The 14,127-nt window shown below is 38.4% G+C and overlaps 2 protein-coding genes across 5 annotated transcripts in view; one reads left to right on the top strand and one right to left on the bottom strand.

Annotated features, from left to right (window-relative positions):
* The window catches only part of LOC124777951, a 100,977-nt gene extending 89,831 nt beyond the window's left edge, over positions 1-11,146 (top strand). Inside the window, exon 8 of the transcript XR_007015810.1 lies at positions 10,247-11,146. The gene's annotated coding sequence lies outside the window, so the exon portion shown is untranslated. The remainder of the gene's footprint in view (positions 1-10,246) is intronic.
* Positions 10,474-14,127, bottom strand: part of LOC124777952 (nuclear distribution protein nudE-like 1-A) — a 173,101-nt gene continuing 169,447 nt past the window's right edge. For 3 of the 4 annotated variants that reach the window (XM_047253512.1, XM_047253510.1, XM_047253511.1), the window contains one exon: positions 10,474-11,721. In XM_047253512.1, the coding sequence (XP_047109468.1) occupies positions 11,671-11,721 (51 nt within the window). In that variant the 3' untranslated portion in view covers positions 10,474-11,670. The remainder of the gene's footprint in view (positions 11,722-14,127) is intronic. The other variant, XR_007015811.1, reaches the window with a different exon arrangement.

Genomic DNA, 14,127 nt, shown 5'->3' with positions numbered 1-14,127 from the left:
AAACAAATAAGTCACCTGGTACTGATTCATTACCAATGCCATTTTACAAAGAGTGCTCTATGGTATTGGCCCTTTGCTTAACTTGAGTTTATCATGAATCTCTCACCCAGTGCAAAGCCCCAAGCAACTGAAAAAAGTGCAAGTTACTCATGTATACAAGAAAGATACAAGAACGTACCCACAAAATTGCAGACCAATATCCCTAACATCGGTATGCTGCAGAATCCTTGAATATAGTCTCAGTTCAAATGTAATAAATTTCTTTGAGATCAAGACTCTTATGTTCATAAATCAGCATGATTTTTGCAAGCATCGCTTGTGCAAAACTCAGCTTACCCTTTTCTCACATGATATACTTTGAACTGTGGATGAAGGGCAAGAGGTAAATTCCATATTTCTAGATTTCAGAAAAGCATTTGACGTGGAGCCCCACTGCAGACTGTTAATGAAGGTATGAATATACAGAATAGGTTCCCAGATATATGAGTGGGTTGAAGACTTCTGAAGTAATAGAACCCAGTATCTTGTCCTCTAAGGTGGGTGTTCATGAGAGACAAGGGTATTGCTGATGTATATTTTCTATATGCATAAATGATATGACAGACAGGGTAAGCAGCAGTCTGCAGTTGTTTGCTGATGGTGCTGCTGTGGTTTATGGGAAGGTGTTGTCATTGAGTGTCTATTGGAGGATACAAGATTACTTAGACAAATTTTCTGGTTGGTGTGACGTTTAGCAGCTAGCTCTAAATACAGAAAAAATGTAAATGAATTTGGACAAATAGAAAAATAAACCCATAACTTTTGGATACAGTGTTAGTAGTGTCCCATCTTGACATGGTCATGTCGGTTAAATATCTGAATGTAAATGTTGCAAAGAGAGTGAAACAGAATTAGCACGCAAGTATTGTGGTAGGAAGGCAAATGGTTGGCTTCATTTTATTGAGAGAATTTTCGGAAAGTGTGATTCACCTGTGAAGGAGACAACATATAGGACGTTAATGTGACCTATTCTTGAATACTGCTTGAGTGTTTGAAATCGACACCAGGCCATATTAATGGAAGACACTGGAGCAATTCAGAGGTGGGGTGCTAGGTTTGTTACTGGTAGGTTCGAATAATGTGCTAGTGTTACGGAGATGCTTCAGGAACTCAAGTGAGAATTCCTAGAGGGAAGGCGATGATCATTTCGAGGAACACTGTTGACAAAATTTAGAGAACTGGCATCTGAAGCTGACCAGCAGAATAATTCTATTGCCACCGGAATAAATCTCATGTAAGGTCCATGAAGATAAGATTTGTGGAATTAGGGCTCATATGAAGGCATATAAACAGACGTTTTTCTTTTGCTCTGTTTCTGATTGGAAGAAGCAAGTAAATGACTAGTAGTGGTACCATGTACCCCCCTCCCCCTCAATCACATATTGTATAGTGACTTGTGGAGTATACATGTAGATGTAGATGTAAATGAAATTAGCACAGATTTAGAAAGTACCACTGATGTGAAATTCAGCTTGCCTTTTTCTCACATGATACACTACAAACCATGGATGGAGCACAACAGGCAGATTCCATATTCCTAGATTTCTGGAAGGCATCTGATGTGGTGCCCCACAGCAGACTGTTGAGAAATGTCTAAGCATACAGATTAGTTCCCAGATATGTGATTGCTTTTTAAGTAATAGAACACAATACATTGTCCTCGACATTGAGTGTTTTATCAGAGACAAGGGTATTGCCAGGTGTGCCCCAGGAGGCTTTTTGCTGATGATGCTTGGTGTATGGGAAGGTGTTGTTGAGTTACTGTAGAAGCATACAAGATGACTTAAGACAAAATTTGTTGTTCACTTGGTGAATGGTAACTTCCTCTAAATGTAGGAAAATCTAATTTAATGTGGGTAAGTAGGAAAAACAATTATGTAACATTTGAATATAACATTAGCAGTGTGCTGCTTGACAAAGTCACATCAATTAGTCACATGGGGTAGTCATGCGGTCTGAGGCGCCTTGCCAAGGTTCGCCCAGCTACCTCATCGGAGGTTCGAGTCCTCTCTCGGGCATGGGTGTGTGTGTGTGTTGTCCTTAGTGTAGGTTAGGTTAAGTAATGTGTAAGCCTAGGGATCAAAGACCTCAGCAGTTTGGTCCCATAGGAGCTTACCACCACAATCTCACATCGATTAAATATCTAGATGTCATCTTGCAAAGCAGTATGAAATGGAATGAGCTTATGGAGTAGGTAGTAGGAAAGGACACTAGTACAACCCGTTCTTTTAGAGTGTTTGGGATTCCCAGCACATCAGTGTAAAGGAAGATAATGAAGCTTTTCAGAGGCAAACTGCTAGATTCGTTACTGGTAGGTTCGATCAGCCTGCAAGTATTATGGAGGCCAGAGAACAATTCCACTGCCACCAACATACATTTCACAGAAAGGGCCACAAAGATAAGTTGTGAGAAATTAGGTCTCATACTGAGGCTTTTAGATAGTCATTTTTCCCTTGCTCTATTTGCGAATGCAACAGGGAAGGAAACGAAACGACTAGTAGTGGTACCTGCTACCCTCTGCCCTCTTGTCACAAAAGCAATTTTAGACAGTTGCTCAATCCATATTTAAATAATATTTAATCTCTAGAAATGTTATGATTGTTTGTCGCTGACAAATGTGCCAATGCTACATGTGGAGATTTATCATTTAATTGGCATTAGTAGTGTTCAGTCATTGTCACAGGCGATTATCAATATGTACTGTAAAACTGATTTCAACATTTAGACAGCTATAGCTTGTCCAGCCACTGATTTCAGTTGCCTGAGACTGCAGTCATGTGTGTGAGTTGGGTTTGTGTGTGTGTGTCTATTGTTGACAAAGGCCAGTGGCCGAAAGCTTAAATTGTGAGAGTCTTTTTGTTGTGCCTATCTGCGACTAAGCATCTCCGCTATATTGTGAGTAGCAACTTTCCTTCTCATAATATTGTTACAGTCCATCCTGGATTTTCCATTGTTTGAAAATATGAGAGAAGATATACTGTTGGAAAAGCCTTGATTTCATAAAAATATTTCAGACTGAAATGCCAAAAAAATAATAACCTATTCCATGAGAGACGTTTTGTCAATAAATAGCACCTGGCATATGGGGAAAGAGGGCTGGCTAAAGATGAGGTTGGCTTAGAGGAGACATGAGTAGAAATCAGCTGTGAGGAAGTAAGCCCATTTGTGCCAAGGTGTCTGTAGTTCTGAGGGACCTTTATCACGAAGTCTAAATCACTGACACCATGAGTATGAAATAATTGTTGAGGACACAAGCTGCACACATGGTTTATGCATCGGCATATGGGTCAAGGTGCAATCTTCATATGAGAGGCAATCATTCAGTTAAGGATGTTGTAGATGGCAATGTAGAAGTGATAATCTGGCAAAAAATGTTGTATGGAATTTTTGAGTAATTTTAAACAATTCTGACATATTGCAATAGAAATTTACTGAAGAACTAAAATAATATTTTTTGGACTAGGATCTGCCTGGTTTACTCTTTCGTTGCCAAGTTTGTCCTAGCAGTGCATCTGCCTTGGCAGCATGGTGTGCCTCACACCAGTCTCACATATATTTATTATTTCTGTCACACAGTGTACAGTGTGCCCACTGCACTAAATGATTATTGCCTGACAGAAACAAGTCTTTACACTCAAGGAAAAGGTTATATTTCATCACTTCTTTTGGGTATGGTACAGTTCAAAAGATGCATACCTTGTGGCTTTGATGTTGGGGAAGGCTGTGACATTTATTGAATGGAACGAACCTAGATTTGTGGGGCGGTCAATATCACACTATAGCCAAAAGTTTACACATTGTATTTTCTATCAACTGCTAAAGAACACTAAAAGCTAACTCCAAGATAAAATCTATAGATAGCATATTTATCTGCTAACGTCACATTTTCTGACACTTTGTCACAACAAATTGCACTAAAAGATGTAGTTTTGCAGAGACGTTTAATGCTGTGAATGATACCTTCACTGTATTCTTAACGTTTTTCATATTTTTTGTTCACCTAACATGTTTAATGTTTCATGTGTGCTCGATACGCAGCATTTATGAGGTCGCACGACGAAAGAATGATGTTTCTGTGATGTCACGTGTCTTGTTCTGTGATTTTCGGATGAATAAATAAATGCTGAATTGTGATCAAATCAAGCAGTGATGAAGAAAACGATCTTCATTGGCCCACATTACCCAGCATTTTCACACATTGGTACAAACTCTCTCCTGAGAAATAGAGCTCTTATATACAAATAACGTCAGATACTACAGAACATGTTTCCATTAAATTAATAAAAAATTTCCACAAACGTTTCGAAAATGTGAAGGTGAATAAAAGAAATTTGGAGACTGCAGGAAGCGAACCCATGAACTTCCACATAACTCCCGGTTCTTGACTGTATTCACTATACTGCCATAACCTCTCTGATATGTCATTAACTGACATTTTATTACAAAAAACTGTACCAAGAACATGTTTATAAATACTTGTATAAAACCAATCAAATATGGGCTTCAACAAAACCCAATACGGTGTCTCTCTAGTTCTATTTGTGATGTACGTATGATGAAGGACAGGCAGGCTGAAGCGATTAAGCCTTCGGGAGGGCCATAAGAGCTGTACTCTTGTAGAAGTCATGCCCCCAAACCTCTGCTACATACGGCTAAACCAGCATTGCAAGCACACACAATATCAACAGTTCCAAAAATATTGACTGTTGTTATGTAAATTTATGTGGAAAATATTTAAGATCCATCCTGATAATTTAAATTCTGTAATACATATTGAGAAGTGTATTTTAATATATACATTGTTGGGGGAAAAATTCACAACACCAAGGAGTGATGCCACTTAAAGAGAAGTTGGTAGGCATGTTTATACAGTGGAAACATGATGTCCATTCATATTTTGCACCAGTTGCATAAGAGTTTCAAATCAGGTTTGCTTTAAATGCATGCTGTAAGAGTAGTGAGTGTTAGTTACCTTTGAGATTGGACATGCTGGGTTGATGTTAGTCAAGAATGCTTTGGAGGTGACAAAGATGTCATTATCAACACCTCACTGAGTTTTAATGAGAAACTGCATGCAGGGATGTGGCTGTTGTGCATGATTGTTGGCAGTGGTGGTCACTAGAATGTACAGTCGCAAGAAGATTGGGCTCTCATGGCCAAGCGGCACTACGGAGAGGGAAGACCATTCTGTTCGGCATGTGGCTATGGCACAGCATCTGCAGCATTGGCACCACAGTGACACAAATTGGTTACTTCAAGGACAGCTCTCCACCCGACGCCCTGTATCGTGCATTCCACTGACCCCAAACCATCGCCATTTGCAACTTCAGTGGAGTCAAGTGAGGGTTAATTGTACAGCAGGATGGTGGTCTGTTGTGTTTTTTGACGAAACCTGGTTCTGCCTGATGAAATCTGGTTCTGCCTCGGTGCCAGTGATGGCTGTGTGTTGTTTAGAAGGCCAGTTGAGGACCTGCAGCCAACCTGTGTGCATGCAAGACACACAGGAACTACATCTGGAGTTATGGTATGGGGTGCGATTTCATATGACAGCAGGAGCACTCTTGTGGTTATCCCATACACCCTAACTGCAATTTGTACATCAATCTAGTGATTTGACATGTTGTGCTGCCATTCAGGAACAACATTCCCAGTGGTGTTTTCCTACAGGATAACACTTGCCCAAATACTGCTGTTGTAAACCCTACATACTCTACAGTGTGTCGACATGTTGCCTTGGCCTGCTCGATCACCAGATCTGTCTCCAGTTGAGTATATATGGGATGTCATCAGATGACAACTCCAGTGTCATCCACAAACATCATTAACTGTCCATGTATTGATCAACCAAGTCCAACAGGCATGGAACTCCCACAACCTGACATCCTGCATCTGTACAATACAAGACATACATCTTTGCATACTTACATTCAACATTCTGGCTGGTACACCGATTGTCAATGTACCAGCATTTCACATTTGGAATGGCTTAACTTGCAGTTACATTAACCTGTGATCTTGTAACATTAATCAATTAAATATGTTACCTAGACAAATGTCATTTCCAGAATTTCATTACTCTACATTATTATTATTATTATTATTATTTTATTTATTTATTTTTGGTGTAGTAATTTTTTTCCATCAGTGTATTTTGGGGTGGCTCTGACTCAGAACCTTTAACTAGGAGCCGCATCTGGTTCAAAACGAGGAACAACACGCAATCACACACCAAATTGTTTATTGTAAATTACACATCTTCTCACAAGACTGTTTTCTTTTTCAGTTGATTAAATGCCATTTGGAAACTGCCTTCCTCAGTTTGCAGAGGGCTTTTCTGTTTTCAATAAGTGGTCTCCTGGTTTTGTTCTTCCTTAGTGATGTTACTCTAAAATTTCATGAACAGCTCACATGCTATCCGTCCAAAAAATTTCAAGACTGTATTAGCAGAAAAAAATAGAGAAAAGTTAAATGGTTTTAATGCTTCAGATCTCCTACATACTTACCCCCCTCCTCACACACACACACACACACACACACACACACACACACACACACACCCTTGTGTATAAGGTATGTAACTGTCAGAAAGGTCCTTCTTTGGGAGGATGATCAGTTCAACTCGTGCCTCACATCTGCAGCTCTTTTGATTTGGCAAACCATCAGACATCCATTCTACACTGTCATAGGTTCATAGTTTATGGTTTCCTGTATACATGTGACTGAAGAAAGTGGATTGATTTCTATCACTATTTCTGGTGTGTTCATGACTTCCAATTCTGAAATTTCTCCATTTCTGTTATATAAATTTTATCTCACTCTTGATGTTTGATTTTGTATATACCTAAATTTGTGTGGACTGATAATTTTGTTTACCCTGAGTGAACCTGTGCTTTTAGATTCCCTTTGGTTCAGCAGGCTATTCTAAGTCCTGTATTTTTCAGTAATGCATTTAATTTGTTGGATATATTTCCTGTGTATGATGTAGATATGTATAAGATTTTCTGTATTACTGGTGAAACTGTGGGACCTCAAGAATACAAATTGTATCCCTAAGGGGCCCCATTATGTCCCTAACATTGAAACTCCCAGCTACCAGTAATCCTACCCTCTGTGAATTCCCAGATCTTGCAGGTCAAGAGGCTTCCTCTGATACAGGACAAGTGACTGCACCTGGCTCAGCTACACATAGTGTCTGAAACTTGTTTGTCAGGTGAACCAGTGAGGCCTTTTGATCCCCACCCACCACCACCACCACCGCCGCCGGACAGACTTTCGATGTGCGCTCCACCTTGAGACAATGTCTAGCTCGATCTAGGGTCACTTTGAAACCAGTCATTAAAAAAAAAGGGTGCATGTCGGAGATAAAATAATAACAAAAGATAATGAACTGTCCTGAAATGGTCTTTGCTTGTTTTCTTCTTTTAGCTTTATTTCATATTTGTTGGGAAACAACAAAATTTTTACACTGGTGAATACAGTGCTACTCTGATTTAAGGTTTTTTTGACATTATCTTTAGGTTTTGCATTCAATTTGATAATTATAAAATTTACAGTACACTGATTTCAAATCTGTAGCATGCGAGAACTGTGCATTGCATTCTACCAGTGTCACAGTGAGTGTGGAGTCAAGAGAGCTCATTCAGAATAAACATTCTTTATTCAGAATGACTTCTGTACAATAGGTCAATGTCGGCATCCTGGTGGCCTGTGGTATCAAGGATGCTGCGTGCAACAATTGCTGTGGGGGTAAGAACAACAGTCGCTGTGGGAGTAAAAACCATCTATCCATCACAGTTCTAGAGACATGATGTCAACCGAGATGTGTGAAGAAATGTCACACCATGCATGAAGTTTTAACACATTTATTCTTTACTACACTCCTGAATTAGTCAACTTATGTAAATCCCTTACATGTGGCAGCACTTTTGACAGCTTTCAACAGTAAAGCACAAACAGCTGAAGGCAAAAGTAGTCTATGTCTGTAGAGCTCTGAAGAGGTGTTGCCATAAAAGCATTTACAAAATCACATTGTAGATACGCGAAGCAGATGCATCCAGTGTACAGAAATTGTCGGGGATATGATACTAAAAAACCCAGTTCATTTTTTGTTTCTGTTTCTAATAGAAAATTGGCAAAATGAATATCCAGACAATGACAGCTTTATTGTGAAGTTTAAGTTGGAATACAGCACTGGGAACCTTTTGACCACCATCCTGAAGAGTTCAGATTCTCCCTTCTAGACATAAACATGGTCACTACCAGGAAACAAAACATTTCATCCACACATTTCCTTGTGAAAATTTCCCATGATATTGCAGTTATCTGTTAGTGTAAAGTTTACATCTGAATTTGATAAATCAAAACTGTGAATCAAAGGCCACAGCTCCTTTTTCTGCCACTTTTTCTTTGGAAAGCAAGTGCAAGAAACATGAACAATAATTTTCTCAGCCTAAAGATGATAAATGGCCACGATTAATCATAACAAAAAACAAAACAAAAAAAAAAATTAAATTAATCCTGTCACTATTCATAAGTAATTTCTTACTTCAACATTTGACAATCTGCACTTGCACATCTTCAAACTGCTTTGTAACACACACTTGCAATGTAATCCACTAAGTGTGAAAGGCAACTAAGAAAGCTTCTTGTGACATCTATTAGTGGTATTAATGAAGTTATTTGTACGACTAACAACAACATGAAGGACTGTATGTTTTGTTGTTTATTCACATTGTGATGAAATATTGAAATCTATATCCCACTATTCGTGGTGTTGACTTCTGCCTCATATGTTCACTGTGGTGACAAAATTCATGGGATACCTTGTAATTGGTGTCGAATTCTTTCACCTGGCATAGTCCAGCAACTCACTATGGCATGGACTCAACGTGTCGCTGAAGTCCCCTGCAGAAATAATGAGCTATGCTGCCCCTATAGTTGTCCATAACTAAGAAAGTGTTGCTGGTGCAGGATTTTTTTGCATGAACTGATCTCTTGGTTATGTCCCGTAAATGTTACATGGAATTCATGTCATGGCTAAATCATTTGCTCAAACTGTCCAGAAAGTTCTACAAACGCATTGCAAACAATTGTGGCCCAGTGACATGGCGCTCTGTCATCCGTAAAAAATTCTATTGTTGTTTTGGAACATAAAGTCCATGAATGGCTGCAAATGATCCCCAAGTAACCAGAGGACCCAGTCCATTTTATGTAAACACAATCCACCACCAGCTTGCTCAGGGCCTTGTTGACAACCTGGGTCCATGGCTTCATGGTGTCTGCACCACACTCGAACCCTACTATCAGCTCTTACCAACTGAAATCGGGACTTATCTGATCAGGCCACAGTTTTCCAGTCACCAGGGGTCCAACCGATATGGTCACGAGCCCATGAGAGGCATTGCAGATGATGTGCTGTAAGCAAAAGCACTTGGGTCGATTATCTGCTGCTGTAGCCTATTAATGCCAAATTTTCTTGCACTGTCCTAACAGGTACATTTTTCGTATGTTCCACTGCGGTTATTTCATACAGTATTGGTTGCCTGTTAGCAATGACGACTCTGGGCAAACGCCTGCTCTTGGTCATTAAGTGAAGGCTGTTGGCCACTTTGTCCACAGTGACAGGTAATGTCTGAAATTTGGTATTCTTGGTACACCTTTGACACTGTGAATCTTGGATTATCGAATTCTTTAATGATTTCCAAAATGGAATGTTCCATGTGTCTAGCTCCAACCACCCTTCCGTGTTCAAAGTCTGCTAATTCCATTTGTGTAGTGATGATCACATTGGAAACCTTTCCACATTAAACACCCGAGTACAAATGACTACTCCTCCAATGCACTGCTCTTTTATACCTTGTGTACACAATACTACTGCCATCCATAAATATGCATGTTGCTATCTCATGACTTGTCACCTCAGTGTATGTCACAGGCAGTTAAAAGGTTAAACATTACTACTCATTGCCTGTTGGTATGCTAATTCTAGCATTTGCTCTTCGTATTTTACAGTATTCAACTGAGCTAAGATTTGTTTGCGTCTAATTTTGTTTGATGAAATTAGTCAAAACTGGTTTCCTCTATCAAAAGTGTATGCAGGCTATCTGCTGAATTCCAGTAACTTCTATTACTTCCTCTGTGTGCAATTTTATTATAACATTAATATTCAGATGTATATAAAATCAACTGCCCCTTTAAAAAATTACAGGTAGCCGGAGCAGACTGACTGCCCTGTAAGGAGAATTGCGGTGGCTGGAAATTCAGAATTTTTGCACTGTGAAAATGTGGCATGGGAAGCAAAAATAAGTTGCAGTTCTTACTGAGTAAGGCTACCAATAGAATCCTGTTAATCTGTAGCTATTACAATGAAAGGAACCCACAAGACAAGATTCAGAGACTCTTGTTTTAGGTTAATGTAAAGGAAAAAGACAAAGGTTTGCTTCAAATCAATCATCTTTAATGAGAATAACAGTACAGCCTACAAATGAATATGGAGTAATGGCCACTTGTGTAAGCGTACTGCTTTGCTGTAGTGATGATCAATCACTGTAATTTAAAAAGCTAATTCGTCAGTTGAAAAAGGAACATGTCCAGCAAATGCAGAAGTAATTGTATCTAAATAAACAGCAAAAATCACATAAATATTAAAACATTACACTCTGAATAGGAAAAGAAACAAAAATTAATATCCAAACTCAAGAGATTTTTTTAAAAAGACAAAGCAAGCATGTTTAATTTTTAGACAGTACTATAGTTGCAATACAAGTACATTTAAAATATTTGTTTGCAGTGATTTATTATAAGTTTCCTTGGCTGAATTTGTACTTTCACTATTGTAGACACTTTCCTCTCCCACCACCCTCCCAAATATGGTTTATTACCCTCCATTTGCATGGCATGTTATCTGATTATATCCTGATTTAATTTGTTGAGAGGGTCAATCCTTACCTTTCAAAAATATCACATAAATTTTGAAGATCACAAATAATCTTATCACAAAATTACAACTGCCAGAGCTGCAATGTTGTTCACTTTATTTATTTCATATTTTTAATTTTTTTAAAATTTTTGCTTACAGTCCTAAATACTACTAGATTTCATCATACTTAAATACAATTTAACTAAATTGCAGCATTTTCTTGTATAGAATATTGTTAAATTTACATATCAATACTACCACAGTTAATAATGTATTTGAATTCAGTTATCTTAAACAAGGCAATAAGATTTTGCACAGAACAATCAGTACTGTCAAATCTTTCCTTCAAATAAAATATTATTATTATTATTGTGATTTTTTAAATCTTTTTTTACAAAAAATTTCTGCTGCATCACAGAATATATTTACAAACGATCATATTAAAGCTGCTTGTTGCGTACTTCTTGTAAAAGAAATCTGTGATGAAAACCCTGAATATAACTGAATTACTATTTCAGAGCAGAAGACTAGTGCAAAATTGCACACTGTAATTAACAAAATGATTGTAAATGTTTCTGAAGAAAGTACACATGTGCAAAAATTTGTGTGCGGGCAAAAGAACAGCCTGCAAAGATCTACACAGCTTTTGTCATAGCAGCACAGATACTTCTTTAACATCTCAGCAGGCATTAGGATTTCATGCTCGCAGGTAGCTATGAATACTTGGTGATGCCGGTGTAGCAGTTCGTCCTATGCGCCTCCCTCTGAAATGAAAAAGTACATTCACTACAACCTTATACACAAAGATACATCCACACAGAGGTTTAATCACATTTTTTACAGTTTGATATTGCCTATCAAATCTGTACACTACATGTTACTGTCTACACGAAATAACATTCAAATAGTGGGGGCAGATAATGAAGGAGTCTAGATAGTATAAAACCCTGAATTCTGAGTTAAGGGCTTATTTGACCTAGGTTATTGTATGTACATCTACTAGTGCTAAGCATTCACGGTTCTGTAAAACATTAATGAAGTTTGTATGTACCTTTTCTTTTTCTTCATTCTATATATTTTTTTTCCATTTCTGTTAACAATGCTTATCTTGTATTGAAATGGAATGGCTTTATGGGTACAAAAGCACTGTAATGTAATATGCCACAGTGTAATTTTGGAGTTTTGGTCCATTAGGAAAATTAATACATGTGAAAATGCGAAGAGACTGCTGAGAAGTGATGGTGAGTTATGTGGAGTAGCAACCGTGAGTGGAGTTGAATACCATGAATAAAATGGATTGTTGTCATGAGTTGCAGCACCTCCAGTGGTGAATACTGTTGAAAACGAAATATCGTTACAAATGATTATTCATATCCAGCCAATTCAGATGCCATAGTTTCTTCATATCTGATAAAACAGGATTCCATGCTTTACTTAGCGAGTATCCATTATCACGATGAATGATATTATCTGCTTGTCTGATTCTTTTAAAACACAATCCCAGTACCACGAAGCATTTGCAGCTACTTGCATCTCATTGTATAGCATCCTGTGTCCCTTTGTAAGGCAATGCTCAGCCACCGCAGATTTATCTGGTTGTAATAATCACGTATGGCGATGATGTTCAATACGCCTGTTGTTGACGTTATGAATAGTTTGGCCAATGTAAATTTTCCCGCACTCACACAGAATTTTGTAAACGCCAGACTTCCTCAAACCTAAATCATCTTTAACAGAGCCAAGAAGTACTAGAATCTTAGCTGGTGGACGAAAAACACATCTGATCTCATAATTCTTCAAAAGTCTTACCTATCTTGGTGGACAGATTCCCAGCATATGGAGGGAAAGCCACAGACCTAAAGGTGTCTTCAGAAGGTTCAGGTAGAGGTCCAAACTCAAAAGCACATCGAATCTGTCGGTCCATATAGCCGTTATTACTGAACATGTCCTTAAGATGCTGCAGCTCCTGTGGTAAATTCTCAGCATCCGAGACAGCATATGCTCATTTAACCAAGGTCCGAAGGACTCCTGTACATTGAAAAGGTGGATGGCAACTGGCAGCATGTAAATAGCTGTCAGTATGAGTCAGTTTCCTGTAAACACTGTGTCCTAGAGTTCCGTCTTCTTTTCTATAAACTAGTACATCCAAAAAAGGTAACTCTCCCTCCTTTTCAATTTCAATCATGAATATGATGTTTAGACAGGATGATGATTAGACAGGAGGTTTCTCACCTTTTGCATCAGTCTCGGCTTCCACAAAGTAACATTTCTTCAACTGAACGAGCAGCTATTCAGTCTATTAGAGAGGACCGTGAATTGTTAATTTTACCAGCAGACAAAGGTAATGCTATCGTTTTAATCTCAAAGGCAAATTATGTGAATAAGATGTATGATTTACTTAATAATATGTCATATCGTATAGTACAGAAGGATCCCACGGATCACATAAAACGGACTACGATTTAACTTCTGAAGAAGTGTTCCTTACCTGAGGACACTATCAAAAAACTACGTCCTGGTGTGGCCGTTCCACCTAGATTATACAGTTTGCCAAAGATCCATAAGGATGGGGTCCCATTGCGCCCTATTGTTTCTAATTTTGGTGCACCAACTTACTACTTAGCAAAATATTTGGCGTCGGCTCTCAGCCCTCATGTGGGTAAATGTAAACACCATATTTCCAATTCCGTGGATTTTATTCAGCGTTTAAAGTTGCTTCATCTTTGTCCCTCTGATTTACGTGTTAGTTTTGATGTGGTGTCACTTTTTACTCGGGTCCCTCTTGAAGAGTCATTAATTTTAATTAATGAAAAACTTGATAAGGAAATGACGAAGCTCTGCCGTCATGTTCTGGTGCCCACCTATTTTTTATTTGATGACAAATATTTTGAACAAACCAGCGGTGTCGCCATGGGGAGTCCTTTATCCCCCATAGTCGCTAATCTTTTTATGGAGGACTTTGAGGATATGGTCCTGAAAGCGTCTTTTTTGAAGCCTTCGTGTTTTCTGAGATATGTTTCTTGTTTGGCGACATGGAATAGACTCTTTGCACCGGTTATTGGACCATTTTAATTGTCTTCATCCAAACATCAAATTAACGATGGAAATTGAAAAGGGGGGAAAATTACCTTTTTTGGATGTACTAGTTATAGAAAAGAAGACAGCTATAC

This window comes from Schistocerca piceifrons, chromosome 2 (assembly GCF_021461385.2).
Source record: "Schistocerca piceifrons isolate TAMUIC-IGC-003096 chromosome 2, iqSchPice1.1, whole genome shotgun sequence".
NCBI lineage: Eukaryota > Metazoa > Arthropoda > Insecta > Orthoptera > Acrididae > Schistocerca > Schistocerca piceifrons.
The sequence above is the reverse complement of the archived record's forward strand: the minus strand, read 5'-3'. Positions and strand labels throughout refer to the sequence as shown.